The following is a 25,096-nucleotide window of genomic DNA, read 5'->3' as shown; positions in this document are numbered from 1 at the left end:
CAGTTCACAGTCCGAGGCAGGTAACATGGAGCATCGGAGGCACTGCCCCCCCACATGCCGAGGGGGCACATGGGCAAGAGCCGCGCTGCGTGAGGGTGGGGGGCGCCCCACAGTCCTGCCCTCCCCACGTCCCCAAGCGCTGCCTCACCGAAGCCCCCGATCCTTCTGCCGACTCCTCAGTGCACCACCCAAAGGCCGCGTGCCTGAAACCCGGGTGGGTTCACGGGGCAGATGGGGCCCAGATCCGTTGGTCCTCCGGGAGGCCACGCCCCTTTCTGTGGCCCTGCCTCCCCCAACCAAGGACTGCTCCGTGGTTTCCCAGCGGCTGCAATCCCCCCCCCCCCCCCAATGGCTGGCTCACCTCTCCAAGGGACTAGCGCCTTCCAGGAAGGCATTTAAGCAAACCTGTGCTGGGCTTGGGGCAATCTGGGCCTTTGCCCCCCCCGCCACAGGAATGCCCCCCCCCCGCAAGCTCCGTTCCTCCTTCCCGATCCGGCCTGATGCCCTGGGCCACAGTCCTTCCCAGAGCCGCTGGGCTGAGGTCCCAGGCCTCCCCGAGTTCATTCCGAGGACGAGGCGCCGGCTCTTGCACTGCACTGCTCTGCCGGCGTCCGTCACAGCAAAGCTGGAGGCTGCCCTGGCGATCGATCGATGAGGCTGAGCCTCGGGGGACAATGACGAAGATATCCAGCGGCTCACAATCTGGGCGCAACAGCGACGGTGCTCTGAGAAAGCAGTGGCGGGGACGGGGGGGGGGGGCGCTGAAGCCAGACCTTCTGCTTGGAAGCCTCTCTCGACCTTTCCAGACGCTCCTGGCTCGCTGTGCTTGCGTTAATGGCTGTGGAAAGATGCTCTGCAGAGACTCAGGGGCATTCTTGCTCCGTTACAGCACCCCCGGGGCAGAAGCCCCCAAGCTCTGGCGAAGGCGAAGGCGAAGAGAGCTGCAGCGCTTCTGGCGCTCAGGGGATCAGGACGTTTCCTTGCTGTCTTCAGCCTGAGCACAACTTTCCCTCGAGCCCTGGCAAATAATACTGACCCACCCCCTGGATTTCTTTTTCTGGGCTTGATGCTCGTCTTGAGTAGGAGGGGACGAGGCCTGGAAGGGCTGGGCTGCTTGAGCCGGTGGAATGCCAGGAGCCCGGAGCCTCTCCCTGCTGGTCTTCTCGGGGGAAAGCAGGCGGGGGCCACTTCGCTCCCGGATCTGGCCTTGGCAGGGAAGGACGCGGTGAGAGCGTGATGCTCCAGGGAGTCTGGCCTTCCCTTGAAGCGTGCGAAGCAGGGCAGCCTCCGATTCGCCCTCCTCGCTTCCTGGGAAAGCTCCGGCTTGACTTGATCCAGGACCCCCTTGCTCGTCTTTCTGCCAGCCCAGGCATTCCCGAAGCACCGTGCTTTTCTAGCTGTCTGTTTCCTCCACTTTCACACCCAGACATAGTGCTGGGAAAAGCAAGCGTCCGGATGCTCTTGGCCGTGGTCCCCAGCGAAATGCCCTTACGCTTATTGCTCTTCTCCAGTTCCACCATCTCTGCCGAGTCTCAGGCTTCTTCGAAAGTCTTGGCTGCAGCCTCCCTCTGAGCTGACGACTAAACCGCAGTATGCAAAATCCATCACAGTTTCAGCTTCTTGATTATTAACAGTAAAGTTCTGCCATTCTTCTGTGGGCGTGAGTTTTGTTTTCTTAATATTCAGCTGCAGTCCTGCTTTTGAACTTTATTCTTTCGCTTTTATCAGGAATCCTTTTAAGTCACTGCTGCCTCCTCCAGTAACATGTTGTCAGCTGCATATCTTAAATTAGTGGCGTTTCTTCTGCCAATTTTCACTCCTTCCTCTGATTCCAGTCCAGCTTTCCTTACGATACCTTCTGCCTACAGACTGAGCAGAAAGGGAGATAAAATGCATCTTTGTCTGACACCTTTGCCCATGGGAAGCCATCCTGCTTCTCCGTATTCTGTCCTAACCGTGGCCTCATGATCCAGGTTTCACATCGGAACAATCAAGTGCAGAAGCACACCCGCCTATTCCGAATCTTCTATAGCTTCTCATGATGCACACGGTCAAAGGTTTTGCTACGATTTATAAAGCAGAAACAGATCTTCCGAAATTATTTGGCGCTCTCCAGCTCTCCGGTATGCATCATATACTTGCAACATGATCTTGAGTGCCTTTTCCTTTCTCGGAATCTAGCTTGGATGCCTGGAATCCCTTGCTGCAACGCTTTGAGCGTTGCCTGGCAGGGCAACGGTCCTTCGGCTGCTGCACGCTTTTGTACCTCCTGTCCTGGGTGGAGGAATACGCACTGTTTGGTTTTCCATATTAGTTGGCATCCTTTTGTCAGGATTTGGACCGATCAATTTTCTGCAGCTTGGAATTGCTCTGCTGGTGCCCAGTCTGCTCCGGGGACTGCACCGCCGCCGAGGGCTTTCTAATATTGCAGGCTCTTCCTCTGGAGATTCTGCTTTGACAAAGTCCCTCACTCTTTCATCTCTGTGCGCGGTTCTTCTGTATATCCTTTCCACTTCGTTGCTATTTTCTCCTGCTCTGATATTGTAGTATGACCTTCTCTGTCTTTTAGCTTTCCTAATCTAGGTTTGAATTTCCCTGATTTCATGGCTGCCTGAAAGACGTCTCTTGCGCCCTTCTATTTCTCTGCACCGTTTAGCAGGACTTTTACTCTCAACATGAGCGTCGCTGAACAGCTGCACCCAGGATCCTGACCGATTTCTGTCACTTGCGGCTTTGGCTCCTCACCAGCCCCTTTGGACCGGTTTCTTCCACCGTCCATCTGGGCTTCTCCTGTCTTGTCACTCCAAGAGCGGCCTTTTGGCTCCTCGGCAACGCTGTCTCCGATTTCACTCCATCCAAAGGGCTGTCATGGAGAGGACATTTCGGACAGCTTTTATTCACGGGGTCACGGCAAGTCAGAGACAACTTGACAGCACAACACAACAACGTCGACAGCTCCGGCATGGATTACGGCTCTCCATCACCGGGCTGCTCCTAAGCCTAGATGTTTCTAAGCCGGGCCCCGTGTTGCACAGGATGCCAAAGTGGGAAGCATTCGGGTCTGGAAGTGTGCAGGAGACGGTCCTCGAGCTGTTTAGCGCTGAGGCTCCAGGGAAGGTTGTGGGCTGGGCCCGTGTGCTCAGGCCTGTTCCTGGAGCCCTTGCCCCGGGAACCACCCAAGCCTTGCCCCGTGGGCTGAGCGCACAGGCGGCACGTGGTCTGGCTCCCCGCGTGGCCACAGCGCTTAGCTTTGGAGTGTTGCGAAATTACTGACGGAGCCTATAGCTAACTGCCCCCGGTTATAGGATTGCTGATGAGTATACCCTTTAAGTTCTGCCACGGGATTTGCGGCAGTGAAGGGGCATCACAGACCGGGCATGTTCAGCATCAGAACTCTGGAGCATGTGCTCTGGCCCACAAGGAGCAGGCTGCATGGCCGGCAAGAGGACGAGAGGCGGCGACGCACGCACACGTGGCTTCAGGAACACCCCTGGATGTGCCTGTGTGACAACAGCACTGGGCAGGCGCTGCGGTCTGCCACAGGGTTCGGGAGCCCCTTCCAGCCACAGGCCAAAGTCCCTCTCAGGGAAGCTCTCAGGCACTGCACGTCAGGGGTCCGGGTGGCCCAAGGCAAAAGCGATGCGGGCAAAGAGACGGAAAGCCACCAATGTGCACTTGTTCGAAGCAGACACTGCAGGAAGCTGAGCCTCTGGGGTGGCGCTTCGGCCTTCTGGGGAGGGACAGCACAGCGCAAAAGCCAGGACTCCAGCCTGGAGGGGGTGCCAGCCGGGCGGGCCGTCCGGTGAATCCTGAAGGCTGGGAGACGGTTCCAGGAGGGCTGGATTTAGCCCACCGCCCGGGTTGTGCAGCCTTGACATGTCGTGAGTGGAGCCGGCTAGTGCTGGAGGTCAGACTAGATGGCCCGGGAGGCCCCTTCTGACTCGCTCCGTTTCTCTGTTTCTAAACCAAGCATGGCATTGCTCGTGATGCTCCTCTGGAGCCAGAGGCCCTCACCTCGACTTCTCCCAAGCACCTGGTACTCCCAGGCAGGCAGCCTCTCCACATGGGTGCTCCATTGAGCTGTCATGACTAAGAGCTACGGATGTCACCGGAACCTGCCTAGACGCGTGGCCACCTTCCCGCTCGCGGGTGAGTCACCTCCTCGCACCTCCCCAGGGGCCTCTTTCCCACATGCCTCCCAGCCCCTCCCTTCGCGCCCAGCCTTGTCCCTTGCGCGAGCCTCACACAATACGGGAAACCAAATGTAGGAGAGCCTAACCGTAAATCTCAGAAAAAGCCACGGCGGGGGTGGGGGGGGGAGTCGCTGGGAGACGCGGCGCTTCTAAGTCCATCACTGTTCTTTGTGTGAACGAAAAGCAGCCGCTCAGACGGACCGGCCTGTTCAGGAATTCACTGGGATAACAGCTGGCATCCCTGAGCAGGGACACTTGGATCGATAGACCCCTGGCAGCCCGGCACAAGGATCTGCTGCGGGGAGGACGGCTCTGCCCGGCTTCTGGTGCCTTTGAGATACACATTTTACGGTGCTCCACATCTGAAACATTTTCTGTCTCGCTCGAGAGCAGGGAGCTAATAAGCCAGCCAAACAACACGGCTGCTTTGCAGAGACGGCGAAAGACAGGGCCGGTGCCAGCTCCTGGCATCTCCCAGCGCTTGCTGGGAAGGCTTATTTTATTTATTGATTTATTGATTTACTTACTTACTTAGAATATATATATGCCGTCCTATCGTGAAAGCCTCAGGACAGCTTACATAGATGAAATAACATAAAATATAACATGAATAAATTCCCGGCCCACACTGGCTGCAGTTAAAAACATATAAGAGACAATATTAAACCTTATTAAAATATCGCTGAAATAAAAAGGTCTTAACCTGGTGCCGAAAAACAAATAACGACGGCGCCAGGCGGACCCCTCTGGGGAGCGTGTTCCATAGGCTCCCGCTTTGGCTCAGCCCGGGGGAAAGTCTGGCCCCGCTCCGGGCAGAGGTGCATTTCCGCCCACTCTCCAAGCCCTTTCAGCCCCCGCGTTCACCGCTGCCGGTGCCCCCCAGCAGCATCACCTGGGAACGCTGGGGGGCCTGAAAGGGCCGCCCCCCCCCCACTGCAGCCCGTGGCAGAGCGCCGCTCCCAGGGGAGTCCATCTGGAGGGGTGCACCCGAAGGGGCAATGCCCAGAGCTGCGGCCAGTCCTGGGCGGGGGGCTTGCGGGCGGGAGGAGCCGCTCCCCAGGGCGAGGTGGGCCAGGAGCCACGGCGGCACGCACCACCTTTCCGCACACCCAGATTCTGCCGGGTCGGGCGAGGTCACGCATGTGCAGGCATGCACTCTCGGCACACTCTTGCGCTAGCACACACCACTCCCCCGGCCACCCTCGCACACCCTCCCCTCCACTCCTGCCCCCCCCCAACCAGCAGCAACGCAGCTTTAGCCCGAGGCCAAGGGCACCCCTTCCATCAAGCCTACGGAACAGGAGGCGTGCAGGGGCTCGAGCCCCCGTCTCTGGCAGCCGCTCTCTCCTTTCCGGAAGCCCGGCGAGCCAGCATTGTGACTACCTTGAGGGGGAGAGAGGCATTCTTCACATGCTCAGAGGCACCTCCTGGTCACATTACACATTCCAGTGCTGCTTTCGAGTCTTGTCTCTAACCTTCCTTTCCCCACCTTATCCTCTCCTCAACCCCAGCCAGGGAGGAGGGCAGCACGGGGGAAAGCCAGGGCTGGACCGGCCCGCACAAGACCCACGACTCCAGTGTCCAGTAGCCTGAGGCAGTGTGGCTTGATTCGCGGGGATCTGTGGGAAGGCTGCGCCGACGAAGCTCTTGAACGGCTGGATCCCGAGGACATGGCTCTCCTAAGATTCGGAGCTGGAAGGGGTCTTCCCAGCCCAGCTCCTTAGAGGGTGGCCACTTGGGAAACCCCAAGGAGAGGGGACAAGAGAGTGACCTGGATGAGGACTGCGCAGGCTGGCTGATGAGGCAAAGGCGGGACAGTTCTTGCCATTTAGGAAGGCCACCGCACTCCCTCTCTGCACAAGAGACCGAGCTGCCCCCGGGGCTGCGGACGGGCAGCGGTGCCACTGGTGGATCACCCCGTCCACTCTTCCTTCAAAGTACCATGTGAGGGTAATATGTGTCTTAAGCCAACACTGATCTTAGATAAAGCTTAATTAACTAAACATTCCACGAACTGAGCATATATTGAAACTAAGGAAATTTACCTGCTTAGAAAGTGGCCCTGGGAATTGGACTCAATTGTTGGGCGATAGGTATAATGATAAATGGCAACCAATAGATTTTCCCAGGATCACTCCTTTGTTCTTCCATGTTCCCATTATTTTCAGGCAATAAAAGAACATTTCTAATTGTTGATTTAAAAAAAAGGAACAGGCGCTCCTTCCACTCGAGGAGGCCTTCACCAAGAGGGCAGTCCTCAGCTCAGAGCCGCCTGGCTACCCTGGCGGCTTCCCCCGGGGTCCCGAGGCGGACCTGCCCCCTGCAAGCCAGGCGCCCTCCCCGCGGTGGGCCCTTCTCCTGCCCCCGATGCTGGGGCAGAGCGCCGCCAGGGGAGGCCCCAGCTGGGGGCAGCTGCAGACCCGCCCCCGCCGCTCCTCCGAGGCACCCCAGTCCTGGGCACGGGCTGCCCTGCCGTGCGGGCCTCCGGCTGGCCGATCCCGAGGCGGCTGCGCGGCGGCGGCTCCGGACGCTCTCGGCGCTGGTTGTTACCCCAACAGGGCCGCATCTCCAGTCGCTCAGCCACACTGGAGACACATGCACTGTAGAATACAGCCAGGCCCTCTGCTCGTGCCCACGCGCCTCCTCTCGGGGGGAGCGGCTGCAGCCACCCCAGCGCCCGTGTCCCCACGGCCTGCACGAGGGCTTGCCCGTCCACTGCCCGGCCCGGCCGGGCTGCCCCGGCTCTGCTTCCCGGAACGAAGAGGGGCAGGGCGACGGAGTGATCTTTGCTCTAGGCCTGGATAGCGCAATGGAAAGGCATCGGCCCGCGCCAGATTCCCCAAGAGGGCCGCCACCTGCCTGTTTCGGCACCATCGGCTACGACCCCTCAAACGCTCGTGCTTTCGGCAGAACGGCAGCCCCGTCCAAATTCCCGCCAGCCCGGAGGTTGCGCCCGGCGCCCACAGACCGTCTCCCATCGCGTCGTCCACTCTTGCCGGCGACTCTCCCGCTGGGCTCCACACCCCTGGGTGCCCACCAGCCAAGGCCCGGACGGTCCCCGCATCCACGTGGGAGAGGACCGTGGCTGCGGCTGGAGGGCCGCCTGCTGGGGTGTCGCCACCCTGCCCTGCATCCCACAACTGCACGGCGGGCTGGGAGAGGAGCCCCCTGGGTTCCCCCAGCGATTCTGCCATCATCCCTTGGGCACGCGGCACCTTTGGGGCTTCGAACGATGCCCAGACGATACAGCGAGGAGACGATTAAAGCGCGTTTGAGTAACGTGAGAGCCGATTTAGTGCTGCTCTGCTCGCACAACCACACCAGGTTGCCTTCAGTGTGAGCCAAAATTCGGCCAACCGAGGAGGGGCAGGCGCAGCGGAGGCAACTATGGACTGGCAGCAGGGGAGGATGGGGGTGGGAGTTGTCGGCAGCGGGCGCGCCTTTGCCGGCCCTGCCAAGTTGCATGCCCACCTTGGCCCGGGCCCCCAAGCCTCCCAGCCGCGTGAGCAAGAGAGGACCGCTTGCCTTGGGGCCCGGAGGGGCGTCATGGGGCAGGCCGGGGGCACCTCAACCCCCTTCCAGGGCCAGGCACGAAGAGGAGCGCTGGAAGGGCTGCCCGGCTGAGCCGGACGGACGGCTTCCCTCCGCATCAGCCCCATCGGCCGGGAAAGGTCACGGCTGGCAGGCGCTTTGAAGACATGGTCAAGCTCCAGCGGAGCAATTTATCAGTCATGATAGCACAGCCTCCCTCTGGCTGCGAATGCGGGCGAGGAGGGCTGGGGGGCAGAGCGGGGGTGAGAGAGCGCTCCAGCCCTCCTTCGGCCTGGTTCGGCCAGGACGTCTGGGGGGGGGGGGCAGGACTTCCTAGGGGCTTCCCCCCACTCCCTGTCTCTGTCTCGAAGGGGTGAGCCTGTCTCCAAGCGCAGGCAGGAGGGCCCAGGAATGAATTTGGAGATCATGCCTTGAAATTGTTTCAGCCTGGGGGCCCACATTCCGCTGGTGGGAGGGCCAGAAAAGAGAGGGGCGTGGCCTGGAACCCCCAACCCCTCAAGCCAAGGAAGCCTTCAGCCTTTTAAAACAGGGAGGGGAGAGTCACACACAGAAAACCCAGGGACCTGCTGCATGAGGCTGTGGCAGGTGAAATAACGCGGCCAGAGTGGATTCCCAGGTGGGCCCAGGTGGGCCTGCGATTCAACACGCCCGCTTTCTGAGTTGGTTCAAATGCCCCTTTTTACAGACAGGTGGAAGATCCGGGAGCCCTCCTGCCTTACACGGTTCTACTGCACACAGGTAAGGCCGCACGACTCAAAGCACGCCACCTTTCCGCTCCGCACCAAAGGGACAGAGCTCCTCTGCCTTTCAATGGGAAGGGCCCGGCTCTCACAGCAGCAAGCCCCCGGCAGTGCTCAGCTCAGCTCAGACAAGGCGCCTCCACGGTTCAAAGGAAAACCACCGTCTGTGGCTCTGCAGAATTTCCACAGGAAAATGCAGCAAATTTGGCCAGGGGCAGACGGGGGTGTTCAGAAAGAGCACGGGGGCATGCACGGCCACACCTGCCTCGCCAGCTCTCTACGACCATCCAGCCGATCCATCCATGCTGAAGGAAGCAAATTTGTCACCTGGCATGACGTTGCTCTGATTTATAGGCGTTTGTAACAGCAGGGATGAGAAGATCGGAAAACAGGAGAATGGGGGTCAAGAGGATGAACGCCACCCTTGGCTGCATAGCCAGAAGCATGGCTTCCAGATCTAGGGAGGTATTACTGCCACTCTATATGACTCTGGTGCGCCCGCAACTGGAGTATTGTGCTCAGTTTTGGGCCCCTCATTACAGGAAGGATATAGCCAGGTTGGAGCCAGTGCAGCGAAGGGCCACAAGGTTGGGGGCCAGTTTGCAGGGGATGCCGTATGGGGTGAGACTGAGGGAACTGGGCCTCTTCAGCCTGGAGAGGAGGAGACTCAGAGGGGATCTGTTGGCGACATATAGGTATGTGAGGGGGTGTCACATGGAGCTGGGGAGAGACCTGTTCTCCCCTGCAGAGGAAGGCAGGAAGTGCTCCAACGGAGCAAAGCTCAGGGAGCCAAGGTTCAATTTGGATGCCAGGAAGCACTTCCTGACAGTCAGGACCCCGAGGGTGTGGAATGGGCTTCCCCGGGAGGTGGGTGAGGCCCCATCGGTGCGGGTGTTCAAGGACAGGCTGGATGTGCACATGGTGGGCACGTTGTGAGCGGAGCCGGCTGGTGCCAGGGGTCAGACTAGATGGCCCTGTTTCTATGTTTTGCCCACCTTGCATCTCCCTGCTGACTTCAAGGTGCTGGTTTTAATCTAGAGTTTTACGTGGCTCGGGACCGCAGTACCAGAAGTAGCAGTGTCGACTGAGACCCTCTTTCAAGGGAGGCTCGGAGGACGGAGAGCAGTCCTCTCGGTGGTGGCACCCCCCCCCCTTGTGGCACTGCAATTCGCCAGACTGTCCGGAATGCCCTGGGGAGGCCTAGAGACGAAATACACCATGCTGCTCGGATCCCCAGGGAGCGACGGCTGGCTTGACGGGCTCGGAAGGGAGCAGCCCAAGCTCGGGCGCACTTCCGCCTCCAGGGGCTGTTCCTGAATACCCACGAAATGAGAAAAGAGGGAACGAAAGCACTCGGCCGTGCCTGCCCGGTTGGTCCTCTCGTTGGCTCGGAAGCGCAAGACCAGGCTCGGGCCGCGTGCTTCCAACAGCGCGAGCCACGGCTGGCCCCCGTGTCCGAATCAAACCTGAGCCCACACGGGGAGAGGCAGTAGTCGTTCCGCGAGGCATCGTGCAGGTGCCGTGTACTCCCAGGCAGGCGGGCGGGCGGGCGCTGCTGGAGAACTTCGATCTTTGCCGTCCCAGGAACAGCCTGACCTGATCTGGGAGGAAACGCATTCCAAAATGCACCCCGCAATATGTCCCGAGCTGTATTTTTCTTTTAAAAATGCAGACTGACACGGGATTGGGACAGGACTGAATGCTGAGCAGACACACTAGAGAGGGAGCGAGCTGCCCGTCACCGGCCGGCGAGACCTCAGCTGCAGCTTCCCGGCCGCATCTGGCGTGGGTGTCGCTCCTTCCTCCAAAACGACACGCAGAAGCAGATCTCAAACCGGAGCGCAGGCAGCCTCTCCGCGTGGGCGGCTTCCGCCTCGGAGGTATCCCTGTGCTGGAGCCCGGCCCTGAATCCATCCGGGGAGGCTTCCTCGGAGGGCACCGTGCACCCACTGACTGCATGTATGCATTCGATTTCTAACCCGCCCCACTCGCCACACAGTGTCCGTGCCAGGAGCTGGTCCCCGCCTGCGTCCTTTCAAACAACAGGCAGTTCTTGGGCAAAAAGAGCCGCATTTCGCAGGTACAGCCAGCAAGCTAATAGCCAACAGAGGAAGAGTCTCTGAGCATACACAGAGTGTTTTCTTGAGCCCACATGAGAAACTATTTCTGAGAACCTTTCTTCTGACTACCCCTGCGCTCCGGCCCTCTGGGAGGGCGCCACCCCTCTGACTGGCCGGCCCTTCTCGGGGCCGGGGGTCTGGCCGGGCTCCTCCGGCCCCTCTCCCCAGGCCCCTCCCAGCACTCCCAGGCCCTGTCGGTTCCCGGGGTCCGCCTGAACCCCCGGAGACGGCGGTCTTGAGGCACGTGCTCCCTCCCCCTCCGCCGCGGGGCCCACAGGCCTCGCTTCAGGGTCTCGCCGTCCCTGTCCGAAGAGCCACAGCCGCCCGGCCTGGAGGGCGTGCCAGGGGCGGCCGTCTCGCCCACCCCCAGCCACCTCTTGGCCGCGGCGGCCGCACTGCCCCTCCGGGGGCCCTGCCGGCAACTCCTCTGGCAGACCTCAGGTGGCGCGGCCCACGTCCGGGCGCGCACGCCACACTTCCACAATGCCTCGCAACACCTCGCAAAGGCCCTTCCACACACGGCACGTCCGCGGGCCGGCGGCTGAGAGAACCCGGCCTCTCTCCGGCTCCTGGCAACTCCTCCTCAGGGGAGTGAGCCAGGTCCTCTTAGCAACACACGCACACGCACACACACACACACACACACACACACACACACACACTGTTCTGCTCCCTGCCCCCTCCCCATATGAGAGAGAAGGGAAGCGGGCAAATGCACCCAGCCGCACTGCTGCCGCGGACGGACGGTGGCGAGCCAAGGCTCCCGGCAGGGCGCCTGACAACCTGCCCGAAATCCACAACCCCACACAGAGGTTCCGGGGCCCTGCTCAGGTCAACAGCCCCGCGAATGCCTGGGGCCCGCCTGCGCATTCCTGGCTCGCACTGGCCGGCCGCGTGCACGTGTGCAGAAGCCGTGCGTACACGTTTGTGTCTCAAAAGCACCACTGGCCCAGCCATTTCGGCGACTGGAAACGGAATGCAGAGCAACCCATCCTCCGGTGGGGGACGCGCTCGGGGGGGGGGGTTGCCAGCAGCACTCCCTGCCCCCAGGCCAACGCAGGCACCGAGTGCTGACGAGGAGCGATCCCCGGCCACATCGGGGGGGGGGGGGGGCGGCTTCCTTTCATAAGCGTCTATCTGATCTCGCCTCGCGAGGACGGTGCCGGGCGATCCTCGATGCCAATAAGCGGCACAATAGCGAGCTTATCGGCAACAAGATGGGCCCGGCGTTCATTACAGGGACACAATGCAAAGCGCGAGACGGCGCCGGCCGTCTCCACGGCAGGCGGACGTGCAGCCTTCCCAAACGCTCCCTGCTGAGTGGAAGGCGGCGGCGGGAGGAGCGGAAGGTGAAGAGGGCCGCAGGCCGCAGGCCGCCACGGCCTTTGGAGCCCCCCGTGGCTCGGGCCGGGTCCTGACGGTTGCCTGCCACCCCGAGCCTCTTCTCTGGGGGCCCTCCGGGTGGCTCGTTCGCAGAGAGGGCAGCAGGGGGCTGCTGGGCAGAAAGCCAGGCTGCCTCCTGAGCAGCCGCCCCAACCCCGACCCACCGGGAGAACGTTTCGGCCGCTCTCGGCGTGGCCTTCCTTCCCCAGATCCGGGCCCGTCACCCTTTCCGGGGTAGTGCCGGTTGCGATTCCAGACATGCGGCTTGTTCTGCAAGGCCTCCTGGAGGGAGAGTTGGACGAGGGGTTCAGCCTCGTTCCCTTGCAGTCCCTGCCCCTCTCTGGACTCAGGGGTCTGCCCGCGTCCGACGGAGGGCGGGAGGCTGATCCCGGTTCCTCCTCTGGTCTGGAGCCTGAGGCGCTGCCGGGGCCTTCTCCCTGCCCGCCCACGAGGCAATGCTTGTGCAGCCGGTTCTTTCTGCGCCAGCTGCCCCATCAGTGGCGGGACAGGCTCATCTGGAATACTGTGTCCGCCAAGATCTGAGAAAGATGCAGAAAAGCTAGAAAGGGTCCAGCGGAGGGCAACAGAAATGATCCAGGGTTTGGAAACACTGCCCCAGAGGAGTGACTGAGAGAACTGGGCGTGTTCAGCCCTGAGAAGAGAAGACTGAGGGGGACATGAGATCCCTCCATAAGGACCTCAATGGCTGTCACAGAGAGGAAGGTCAGGATCTCTCCTTGCTGATGCCAGGGTGTAGAGCACGAAATAATCAAGTCAAGCTGCGACAACCCAGATTCAGGCTGGGCATCAGGAGAAGCTTCCTCACTGTCGGAGCAACACGGCAGTGGGACCAGCTGCCTGGGGAGGTGGGGGGCTCTCCCACACTGGGGGCATCAAAGGCGAAACTGGGCAGCCCCCTGAGCGGGATGGTGTGAACTGGTGTCCTGCAACAGCAGGGGTTGGACTCGAGGGCCTTCCCGGCCCCTTCCAGCCCTTTAATTATTCTTTAATTCTATGATTCTGTGCTGTGGCCCCCTGCGCCCGTGTGGATTGCCGCTCAGCTCAGAGGGTACGGGGAGCATGCGCGGTGCATCCAACCGACGGCATCAGTGCCCTGCCAATCGGAAAGTGCCGGCACCTCACCCCGCGAGCCCCAGGCCGCTACCCCACTGGGCGCTCAACCCCCCGGCCGGGACGGACGGACCTGCTTGTTGCCATTTTCCCACAGTCTTGTTTTGAACTCTTGTGCGTTTTGGTCCCCAATGTGGAGAATTTTGCAAATTTTGGCAAATTCTCCACAAAGCTTAACAGAACCGAAACCTCCACCCATCTGAAGCCCCCTCTCTGCCTCTGCCGCACCACTCGCTGCCTCGGCTAAGCAGCTCCCCTCCCAGCCCCAGAGCCAATTGCGTCGGCAGCCCCCGGCCCATGGCTGCTCCCCCCCCCGCACACCCCCTTCCTCCCCCCGCAGAGAGACAGACCCTGCCGCGCTCGATTCGGACTGCAAAGGCTGCCAGAGGGTGACTGGATCCATATTTGACCCTGCCCTCCCCACCCCCCCAGGTCCTTAATCCAGGATAACAGCCATGGGTGCCAAGAGGGCGAAGAAGGACGGACGGGGCAACCGTGTCACGTCTGCCAGCAAGAGAAGCATGCCAGGTGGGTGTGGCCACCAAGCCCATCATCCCCAGCCCTGCACACACGCTGCACGGGTGATGCCCCGACCCCCCCCCCCCGCATGGGCTGCCATGGGCTGGAAGCCCCGCATCTCTCCTGAAGACGGGGGGCAGGATATTCGGCACCCAGGCCTAGAGGAGGCATTTAAGACTGGCAGAGCGGGGGATGCCACGCATGAGCCAAGGGGTTAGCTCACCCGTGGGGCCAAGGAGGATCTCCCATGATGCTACTGCATCTGGCTGGGCCCAATCCAAGGAAGACATTCTGCAGGTCTCCACCATCTCCAGGTACTTGCTGACCACCTCCCTGGCCCAGTGCTTGAAGAATTCCCAGTGAATTGCTCGTTGCAAGCTGCCAAGCCCCTCCCCAAAGTGGATCTGTCCCACGTCCCTCTGACAGCAACGCAATCGCAACTGCATGGGTGCTCTGCAGGCCATCGGCAGGGCCCCTTCCCAGGCAAGCCATCCCCCCCTTCCACGTAGCAAGAAAGCAGCTGGAGAACATTCTCCATGAAACCGGTTGTCTCTTCCAGACCACCAGACGCGCACAAGGCACGGTCCTCTTCCATGAGTCAGCGGGTGCAAATGACACACTTCCGCCTCGTGTGAGTCAGCACAGCGCACACAAAACACCAGCTCGAGTGAGCCCGCAGGATTCGAATGAGCGCAGAAACGGTTCCACATCTCGCCAACCGAGGAACAGCGCAGGGGAGATGCTCTCAGCGATGCGCTCAGGGAAACAGACCAACTGGAAGGAAGGACGGACGGAAGGACGGAGGCAGGCAGGCCAACGGATGGATGGACGGACTGACCGACCAGCAATTCCCACACTTCCTCACTGCGGACAGCCCATTGCAGCGCATTTGGCATTAACGAGATGGGCATTTTATCTTGCAGAGTGTCATAAATGAGACCGCCTCCATCCCTGCCCTGGGCGACTCCCCAAGCCCAGCCAGGAGTTCAAAATTCAACAGGGGGCTGATGGAGTGCAAGGAGGGGAAGCGAGAAGGGAAGCCACCGCAAAGACAGGGATGTGGCCGAGACACGGGGAACAAAGGCACAGATGCCGTTCCTGTCCTTTGGCGTCACTTCAGGTGGGGGGAGGAGAGGCAGCTGAACCAAAAGGCTCTGAGGGGAGAGGTGGCCCTCGAAGGGGGAAGCAGCCAGCCGTCGCGCACGGAATTTGCCAGGGAAGTGAAGAGCTGCAGTGGAATAATTAGCCTCCGACCTCACACATGCGTCGCGTGGCTGGCCAAGGCTGTGAGCGACGCTTCCGGGGCAGAGGAGCGGCTGCTTTCACTCTCGAAATCACGCCTTCCACTGCGCCAGGCCGAGCCCAGACCCTGGGCTGCCCCTCGCTCCCTTCCGCTTTGGAAGGGGAGAAAGAGAGCGCGTCTCGCCTCCCGTCCATGTGAAGAGGAGAAAACAAGCGGCGTCTGCCTGCTGATGCACGTCCGAGGCAGTGCCGCTCGTGCAGGCCCATCTAACGGGTCCAGGAGGCCACATGTCGGAAGGAACCCCGAGTGAGGGATGTTTGGCACATGGGAACTGTGCTTCAGCTCAGTTCTGAGCAAGATGCGCTCTGTTGGCATCTTCTGGAGCAGGGGTCTCAAACTCAACTGACCTGGGGGCCGTTGGAAGTAGAGTCTGGGTGAGGCTGGGCCGCATCAAGTATTCCACCATCGTGGCGGTGGTGGGCTGCTCATCCCACGGACGGCTGGGGCGCCACCGGCGCTTTGAAGGCCACAGGGCCCCTGCCCCGTGCCCCACCTGTCCCGGCAATTGACCCGCGGGCTGCGGGTTTGAGACCCCTGTTCTGGAGCCAAGATGCACCCTGACAGAATCTCCAGTCAAAGTCTGTATATTACTGGACTGGCTGTGTAATTCAGATTCCTCCCCGCCACCCAGAAAAATGCACATCACAAAAGGCAGGCTTTTTGGGTGGGAGAAAGCACAAACATGTTTTCACCACTGGGAGAAGAACATGTATTTCCAAAGATTCACACAGCTGATCCATACACTTGGAGAAATAGGCACAGATTCTCCTGCAAGACCACAACAATGACGAAGCTGAAGATGAGGAAGAAAAAGCTCTCAGTCTGACATGAATGAGGCAGAATTCGGAGACGCGCAAGGGGCTTTTTGCCGATGTGCATGTGGCTAGCGTTGTGCGTCCGTTCAGGCGTAAGTGCCGGCCAGCTCTAGAGGCGGATCCATCAGATCCTCAGTGGGCAGAAGCACATGGAGCCCTGAGCCCCCTTCCCCAGCACGCACCGCCAGAGAGCCGCACGTGGTGCCTCCGTTCAGCCACCTCTCACACTCCAGAGCCAGCTCACGCGTTGAGGTCATGCCGGGGCCGCTGAAGCCCGTAATGCCACGATGATGCAGCACTCGCAATCCGCAGGAAGGTGTCATGCTGCCACACCTTTCAAAAAGGTCCCGCCGAGCAAGGTAAGCCGTAGGTTTCGGTGGGAAATGTTATTTTGCAGCAGGAAGGCTGCAAGGGCAAGCTGTTGGCTGACTCATCGGGGCTCCGACGGTTCCCGGAAGCGCCACTGCTCTCCCCGTGCACAAAGCACGTTCTCGCACCAGTGGCCCCCGGATGATGCGCTACCTGTACAACTGGGCAAATTGGATGCATCGCTGCAGGACAGGAAGGACGTCCGCAAAGCAGCAGGGAGGTGGAGGAACAAGCGTGAGAGGGGCGTGAAGGAGTCCAGGATTCAAACTCGGCTCCTTCTGCAAGTCACGCAGCTCAGTAAATTACGGCCACAGCGACGGATGGAGCCGTGCAGCGGAGGAGATAGAGAACGGGCGAGAAGTGAGACAGCCGTGCCCAGGGGCTTTCAAAGCATTATTGTCAGCATGTGGGCCATCCATCATGGAAAATTCTTTCCCAGCAGTGCCTCACACAGAAGTCAAAATATAATAATAGCTCCTGGCCTGGCACGTGTTTCCAGGGACGCAAACATGGGCAAACTTAGCAACCCCGACTTAAATTACGACCTGAGCGAAGCATGTACTCCGGTAACTTTAGAAGGCAGCTGTCCTAAATAGAGGGCAGAAAGAGCCGAGTTTGCTTTCGGGACCCACTAAGACCCACTCTCCTTGCTGTGAACATCCTTTCTCTAAGCCTCTGCCCCCATGACCCTGCAAAGCACGAGCGGTGCTCCGTGGCCACCTGAACAAGTACGGCTGGAGCAGAGGAGCCCTTCCGCACCTGAACCTAAGTAAAGATGCAGCCCAGCACAAGTTCTGATAGAAAAAGCAGGACTCACATCGATATGCGCTGAGACTTCTGCCCGAAGCCCATCTGGGTTGTTCTGATGTTTTGCTTCAGGCACGGCCACTGCTTCAGAAGAGAGGTGCCACCCTCAGATGCTTTTAAAAACCTTCCCCTGTAAATTATACCATGCCATGGAAAAACTATTTGTCAGCACCTTGATGCTTCCACCGGCTGGGAGACGAAACAGGAAATTCCTCAATTTTCCGCTTTCAAACTTCTGCTAATGATGGCCACCGAGGACTTAAATTGCCTTTGGAAAGTTTCTTTGGCATGCAAAAGAAAGGGAAATCCAAACCGAACCTCGTTGGCCTCACCAAAACCCCTTGACAAGTGTAATTAAGTGTCTTATGATTCACTCTCAGATAAAGAACTGGGCATGTGGAACTACAGCCAGGAAGTGGGTCAGGAGGCCACTGGCTGGAACGGGACAGAACAGAAGCGGTGCTCAGCCCCAGACCCATCTGCCACACGATCCACGCCACAAGCACAGAGGAGACCTGCCACAGAGCGGCACCTGCGGGGCAAACCGCTTCTGCCGTGACCCAGGGAAAGGAGCTCCCCGTGCCAGCGGCCCTTCGGGATCCCGTCACAGGAGCCACACATGACCGTGACGTACCTGCAGGGACAGGGCAGTGGGGTGCAGCCGCAGGCCTCGGCCTTTGCAAAGCTGAGTGCCCCACACCTCCCCCCCCCCCCGCCCACAAAACAGCGCCCTCTCCCAAACCCCGTGCGGCCTTGGCTCTTCCCTCCCATGCTCCCAGCATGATGTGCGATGTTGGACTGATAGAGTTTCTGTTGCCATGATGTGATGCCTGTCGCTTAGCAACATCCCGGCAAAATTAGTGCTGGGAACTATCTGTGGGATGCTCACTATTCCTGGCTGCTCGGGGTATGCGCGCGAAGGGGCGCAGCTCGGGAAGAGTGCGCCTTTGGACGCGGACCAGCTGAGGGGCGCCGGAGGCAGCTGAGAGCGCCCCGTGCGCAGGCGATGACCAGTGGCCCAGAGTCAGCCCGTGGGCTTGGTGGCTGAGCGCAGAACCAGCACCTCCCGAGTCCCGGCCCAGCCCTGTAGCCACCAGGGCACATGGGCTCTCGCGTGTCACAGGGATTCGGTCAAGCGCCGCTCCATCCCCCCCCCCCCCATCGCAGCACCGCTCTGCAAATCGCCCCCTCCTGCACACGCAAGCATTCACCTGTGCCGCAATTTCCTCCAAGATAAATATTTTTATGCAAAACTCCCCAGGCACAGACTTTGCACGCAATGTTTCAGCCAAGAGCTGCGTTGCAAGATTTGGGGATGCGCACGACGCGCAGAGGGGCTGCACTCCAACCTGCCCGTCACTCTGGGAAGTCCACTTCCAAATGTGGGCCAAGCACAAGCCCCCCCAACAGCCCAGCGGAGAGAAGGGGCAGGGGCGCCGGGTCTGTCCTGCTCTCATTGGTTAGTGCGGGGCAGGCAGGCTGCTGAGCTCCAGATGTTCTGCATGACATCTCCCATAATCCATGACCTCTGGTCATGTTGGCTGCGGCTTACGAAGGCTCTTATCGAGAAGATCTGTGAGACGCCGGGAAGACGGCCCCGGGATGGCCCTGTCGGGTGCCTGGGCAGGACGGGCTGCGTGGGAAACATTCCTGCGACAGGGCTGGCTCTAAGCCCTCGAGGAGGCTTCTCAGTCAGCAGATGGAGTGAAGTCTCGACGGCGCTTGGCTTGCGCTTCTCAAGGACCTCTGATTATGGCTCTAGCTCACATGCATTTGGCTCAAAAGGCGCAGCTGTGAGGAGCAAGGAACAGGAGCGTTACGGCGCCCTTCCTGGGCATTTTGAGGGCCGTGCTGGGGGGATACGCCATTCCTGGTGGGCACCGTGAATGCCCGTTGCAGAGTGGGGGGCAGCCTTTCGGCTGAACTGGGCCTGGCTGGAGCACAGGGCCCTGATCCAGAAATGCGGTGGGTGCACCAGAGCGCAGGGGAGGATGTCAGGTTGCCTCAGGCTTCCGTCCCCGTTTCATTAAGGATCCGAATGCGGGTGGAATGTCCGGGGGCCGCCGGCGCCAATCGCTGGCCAACATGGCGCAGGAGCGTCCTCCACGCCACTCCTAGGGGCTTGGACCGGCAGGGAGCCCCCCGCGAAGGCCGGGTCTGGGGCGCCCACCAAGGTGAGTGGCTTCCCCACAGCTGTTCACAGGCACGGACCAGGTGGGCTGGCATTTCTGATGGCCCCCATTCAGCGCATCCACTGGACTGAGCTGCCCCCTCAGGGGGGCATGGGAAGTGAAGCGAGTGGAGACAAGATCTTCATTGGAGCAGCCCTCGCCAACCTGGCACTCTCTGGGTGCCTGGTACGACAGCCTGGCAGGGCAGGGAAATCAGAAATGGAGGGAAAGGACTTGGACGTCTATAGATTCCTCAGCGAGCCAACATTTTCTGAGGCACGCCAGTTTTACAGACTTGGAGACCACTGTTCTGCGTGCTGGGATTGTATGCAAATAGAATCATACAAAGCATAAAAATTACTGGAACCGCCCCGACAGATACACCATTAAAAAGCCCTTTATACATCTCTGATCCTTTTTCAGCCTCTGCTGCACAGAGCCTTTTTAATGCCGTCTGCTCATTGACTGCTCGCTGAACTGACTAAGGGAAACGGGCACCATGTTACACGCCAGCAGAGGCCGTGCCAGTTCCAGCCGTTCTTTGGGGCCATGTTCTGGAAGCGAGAAAAATCCAGTTCCATCAAGAGCAAATGAGGGAAGGGAGGAGGTCTGACCATCTGCAGAGCACAGTCAGACCGGAAACTGTGGATGCCCCCCACAAACCCCAACACTACCCTCAAGCAAAAGGATGATAGGAGATAGAGTCTTCCACATAAGAGGGGAGCTGGGTTGGGGAAGCTCGTTTCGGGCCATTAACGGTGGGCTTGAAAGGTGTCGGCGCAAGCCCCTCAGCCTGTCCCGTGAATCGGAGCGTTCCTGGCACGAGACGGTGTGCACAGCTTCCTGCCCCGAGGCACGAGTTGTTCAAGTATGGAGCAAATGAAAATGATGAAGGGCACGATCCTCTGGATCCGAGACGGGAAAAGGTTCCCCGCTGGCCAAGTCCTGCAAGGCAGGCTGGCCTTTTCGCTGTCGAAAGATGCCTGGGGTCATTCTTAAGCAGCCCTTTCATGGTGGCGATGATCCACTTCAAAGCTGAGAAAGATGTCTGAGACAGAGGATTGCATAACCAGCCTTGGAGTCTTTGCAGGAAGACAGTGGGACATAAATGTAATACATAAATACAAAACTGACGCCTGCCAAAAATAGGCTGACGATCATGTCCACGGTCACATCAAGTCTGGCCTGCCATTCAGCTGTTTGAAGGTCCGCCCCGAGATCTAGCAGATTAAATCAGCCAGGACGAAACCGCAGCGAAAGGCAGTGCAGACGAGGCAGCCTCCACCGCGCGTCCCCCAGGACGGGCCGGAAGTCGCCTCCCACAGCCTGGGCTGCAGCTTTCTGGCCACCTGCCCTTGCTGGCGAGGGCCGGGCAGGTTTGCCCGGGTGCGATGCTCTGCCAGGCCCTCCGGGAGGAAGAGTCAACGCCCGCCACCCCCTTTCCTCAAGCCCTTCTGTGCCTGCCCACATCCCCCCCCCCCGGTTCGCCCTCCTGGCCACGCTCGGAGCATTGGGTGGGATGCCAGCAAAGAGTTTGACAGGGAGGAAGAGGGGGCCGTGGCGTGTCAGGAGCCCTCGGGGGCGGAAGCGGGTAGAGGAAGGTCATGTCCAGCCAGAGATGGCCTGTCAGGATGGAGAGCGCTACCCATCAGCAGCTCGCCACTTCCCAAGAAGGGTGGCGAAGGCTGTCATTCCGCTTCACCATCAGTTCACCCCGATGCCTGTGGAGGGTGGAAAGAGAGAGCCGCGTGCGTCCAGGGCCACGACCTGGCCACCCTCCCCTCCCCTCGCCTCGCCTCTCGCTCAGGAAATGCCTCGCGTGGTTCTCCCTGCTCAGGAGGGCTGGTGCGGCTCATCCCAAATTGCTTCATTGTATTTTTGTCTGGCACTTCTATACTCAACTTGACACCGTGAAATACAGCAATGCGAATAATGTAGTGAACGTGGTATAAAAAAGGTAAGTCTCAAAGAGAAAAAGACAAAGTATTTATCTCAAGATAAACCTCAACAACAAAGATCTAAAAACATATTGCTATTATTATTTTTTTAAGTGCAGGACTAAAAAAAGCCTAGGAAGAACCTCTCCAGGGAGAGTGTTCCACAATGGGGGCCACCACCGAAAGGGCCCTCCTGAGCTGCCATCCTCCTTGCCTCATTAGACAGGGGCACCTGGGTCTCTGACGGGGATCTGAGGGTCTGGACAGGAACATATGGAAGGGAGGAGTCCTCCAGGTAACCGGGCATCCTTCCCTCTTGTCGGGGTCCTTTGGGGCCCCCTTCCCAGGAAGGTCCACCTTGGCTCCCCTCCGCTGGCCTTCTGTCCTTCAAAGGGCTTTCCGGGGCCTTCAAGCAGTTCCTTGCATTACTCATTCTCATCACATCTCTGGATTACAAGCATGCTAATATTGCTACCTTCCAGAGAATAGCTAGAAGAGATAAGAATGCCTTCTTAAATGAACAGTGCAAAGAAACAGAAGAAAACAATAGAACAGGGAGGACCAGAGATCTCTTCAAGAAACTTGGAGAAATGAAGGGAACGTTTCATACAAAGATGGGCATGATAAAGGACCAAAATGGCAGGGACCTAACAGAGGCAGAAGAGATTAAGAAGAGGTGGCAAGATTACACAGAGGAACTATACAAGAAAGAGCTTAACATCCCTGATAACCACGATGGGGTGGTCACTGACCTCGAGCCAGACATCCTGGAATGTGAAGTCAAATGGGCCTTGGGAAGTCTGAGCAACAACAAAGCTAGTGGAGGTGACAGCATTCCAGCTGAGCTATTCAAAATCCTAAAAGATGATGCAGTAAAAGTGCTACACTCAATATGCCAGCAAATCTGGAAAACTCAGCAGTGGCCACAGGATTGGAAAAGGTCAGTTTACATTCCGATCCCAAAGAAGGGCAATGCCAAAGGATGTTCAAACTACCGCACCATTGCACTCATTTCACATGCTAGCAAAGTTATGTTCAAAATCCTGCAAGCTAGGCCCCAGCGGTATGTGGACCGAGAACTACCAGAAGTACAGGCAGGATTTCGAAGAGGGAGAGGAACTAGACAGCAAATTGCCAACATACGTTGGATCATGGGGAAAGCTAGGGAGTTCCAGAAAAACATCTACTTCTGCTTCATCGACTATGCTAAAGCCTTTGATTGTGTGGATCACAACAAATTGTGGCAAGTTATTAAAGAGATGGGAGTACCTGATCATCTTATTTGTCTCTTGAGAAACCTATGTGCAGGTCAAGAAGCAACAGTGAGAACTGGGCACGGAACCACTGATTGGTTCAAAATTGAGAAAGGAGTTCGGCAAGGCTGTATACTGCCGCTCTTCCTATTTAACTTATATGCAGAGCACCTCATGAGAAAGGCGGGGCTAGATGAATCCCCAGTTGGAATTTAGATTGCCGGGAGAAATATCAACAACCTCAGATATGCAAGTGATACCACTCTCATGGCAGAAAGGGAAGAGGAACTAAAGAGCCTCTTGATGTGGGTGAAAGAGTTGACTTGAAACTCAACATCAAGAAAACTAAGATCATGGCATCCAGTCCTATCACTTCATGGCAGATAGATGGAGAAGAAATGGAGGTAGTGACAGATTTTATTTTCCTGGGCTCCAAGATCACCGCAGATGGGGACTGCAGCCAAGAAATTAAAAGACGCTTGCTCCTGGGGAGGAAAGCTATGGCAAATCTAGGCAGCAGACTAAAAAGCAGAGGCATCACCCTGCCAACAAAAGTGTGTATAGTCAAGGCGCTGGTTTTCCCAGTTGCAATGTATGGCTGTGAAAGCGGGACCATAAGGAAGGCTGAGCGCAAAAGGATTGAGGCCTTTGAATTGTGGTGCTGGAGGAGACTCCTGCGAGTCCCTTGGACCACAAGGCGATCGAACCGGTCAGCCCTAGAGGAGATCAACCCTGACTGCTCCTTAGAAGGCCAGTTGCTGAAGATGAAGCTCACACACTTTGGCCACCCGATGAGAAGGAAGGACTCCCTGGAGAAGAGCCTGATGCTGGGAAGGATTGAGGGCAAAAGGAGGAGGGGACGGCAGAGGATGAGGTGGCTGGATGGGGTCACTGGGGCGGTGGGTGTGGGCTTGGGTGGACTCCGGGGATGGTGGAGGACAGGAGGGCCTGGAGGAACGTTGCCCATGGGGTCGCGATGGGCCGGGCACGACTTCGCGACTCACAACAGCAACACCATTGCTGCCACGAGAGCTGCCACGCTCTTGTGCGGCTCTTCCCCACCCGCCATCCTAAAAGCTGGGACAGAATTACCCGTTGGCAGCAAGCGCCTCCTGCTAAAGATGAAGCTGTGGGGGGAGGGTTGGCCGGGCCCCCCTGCCCCCCGCTGCCCGGCGGCGGCACGGGGCCCCAGGAGCCCCTCCGAGGTGCAACCCAGCCCTTGGGCGGGGGCTGTTTGGCAGCCTGGCCTGAGACAAAGACCGGGGGCCACGTTGGGCGCAGAGGCCTCCGTTCCAGTCGCTCTTTCCAGCCATGCCTGCTGTTCCGACAATCGGGAAATGTTGATAGAAGCCGTTTGCTGAATGGAACTTTACTATGATGCATAGTACGCTAGCCACAATTCCCATTCTATTTTTACTAATTGAAATCTTTTTATACTGGGGATTCTGAACATTTGCTTATCTTTATATTATTTTCTAGGATTGCCTAAGCTATAAGGCATGTAGTCACCTCTATCGGTTTGGTGTCGGCTAGCAAATGAGTTGCTTTTAAAACCACAACCCAGAAATGGTTCTAATTATGGATAATAGCATAATCTGTCAGGATCTGGAAATTGCAAAACTCGTTCTGGGCTGTCCATGTATGGTTGGCATTTCTCTCCAGAGCAGGTGTGTCACAGATACCACAGACCCCATGGTCCACGGCTAGATCTGTTCAGGGGCCCTTCTGAGGTGGGATTAATAGGATACCTCTGAAAATCTGCAGGGCACATCATTCTTCTTGGAGCAGAACATTCAAAAAGAGTATGTGCAGATAGATTCTAAGCATGTGCAGAGTATAGTTCCCTTTTTAAAAGCATCACCTTGTTTTGTTTTACAGGATTCTACACAAGGAGGGGTTGAACAAATAGATACTGGCCGGGCACACCCTTCCACTTTAAAAATGACACCCCACATCTCAAGAGCTGGGTTCCCCCAACTTTATTAGTTGGCCACCTCTGCCTCCCACACTTGCCCAGTTAGAAGCCCAATTCCCATCTCGGAAAGGGCCACCCGCACCTCCGCCTGGCTCCGATCGGACCGGTCCTGACAGGCCGGGGGCTGAGAAGGCACGCTCGGCCTGCCCAGCGGCTTATTCCCGCCAGCCTTCGCCCACCACCCCTTTGTCAGGACCCCCCCGGGAGAATTAAGACTCCCCGGCAATTAAGAAAGCACAGGGGTTAATGAAGCGCTGGCAAAGCCCTTCCAGGGACTTGGCTGGAGAGGCCACCGAGGGTACTTTTCCCGGCTACCTCTGATTCCGCCATCTGTCGCCAGGAAGCATCCGGACCTTTGAAGGGCAGCTGCAGCTGGGAGAGCGTGTGCCAAGACGAGGGAGGCTTTGCAAGAGGACATGAAACGAGGTGCAGCAACCGCAGGAGAGCCAGGGCAGGCGCCCCCCCCCCCCGCCTCTTCTCATGCCCATTGTGGCTCTTATCTGCGAAGCCAGTGGGAAGCAGCTTGGCCTCTATTAAGCTTCTATTCAAATGGCTTCAGGATGCTGAAAAGGAGGGGATCCAGCGGAAGGATGAGTCATCTCCTGTCTCCCAGCCAGGCCTCTCTCCAGAGATGCTTGCAAAGCGCAAGCAGAGCGTGAGGGAGACGGCACAGGGCGGCACAGCCGGGCCCATGCTCCTGCGGCTCTCCGGCGTGCGCCCGGAAGCTTCTGCTCGGTGCCAGCCGCTGTGGCGCATGGTTGCAGAGCGGGCCGGCTGGCAGGGGAACCCTGGCCGTGGCAAGAGGGAAATGGCACCAGCCAAGCGGGG

General features: G+C 58.7%; 1 protein-coding gene across 1 annotated transcript in view; it reads right to left on the bottom strand.

The window, feature by feature from the left end:
• PDE2A (phosphodiesterase 2A) overlaps nt 1-24,644 on the bottom strand; it is a 131,233-nt gene extending 106,589 nt beyond the window's left edge. The window contains exon 1 of the mRNA XM_044418605.1: nt 24,584-24,644. Within this exon, the coding sequence (XP_044274540.1) occupies nt 24,584-24,598 (15 nt within the window). The 5' untranslated portion in view covers nt 24,599-24,644. The remainder of the gene's footprint in view (nt 1-24,583) is intronic.
• Between the last annotated feature and the right edge of the window lie 452 nt (nt 24,645-25,096).

The sequence above is a fragment of the Varanus komodoensis genome, unplaced genomic scaffold (assembly GCF_004798865.1).
Source record: "Varanus komodoensis strain SLA01 unplaced genomic scaffold, ASM479886v1 scaffold91, whole genome shotgun sequence".
Lineage (NCBI taxonomy): Eukaryota > Metazoa > Chordata > Lepidosauria > Squamata > Varanidae > Varanus > Varanus komodoensis.
This window is presented reverse-complemented; position numbering and strand designations above follow the sequence as displayed.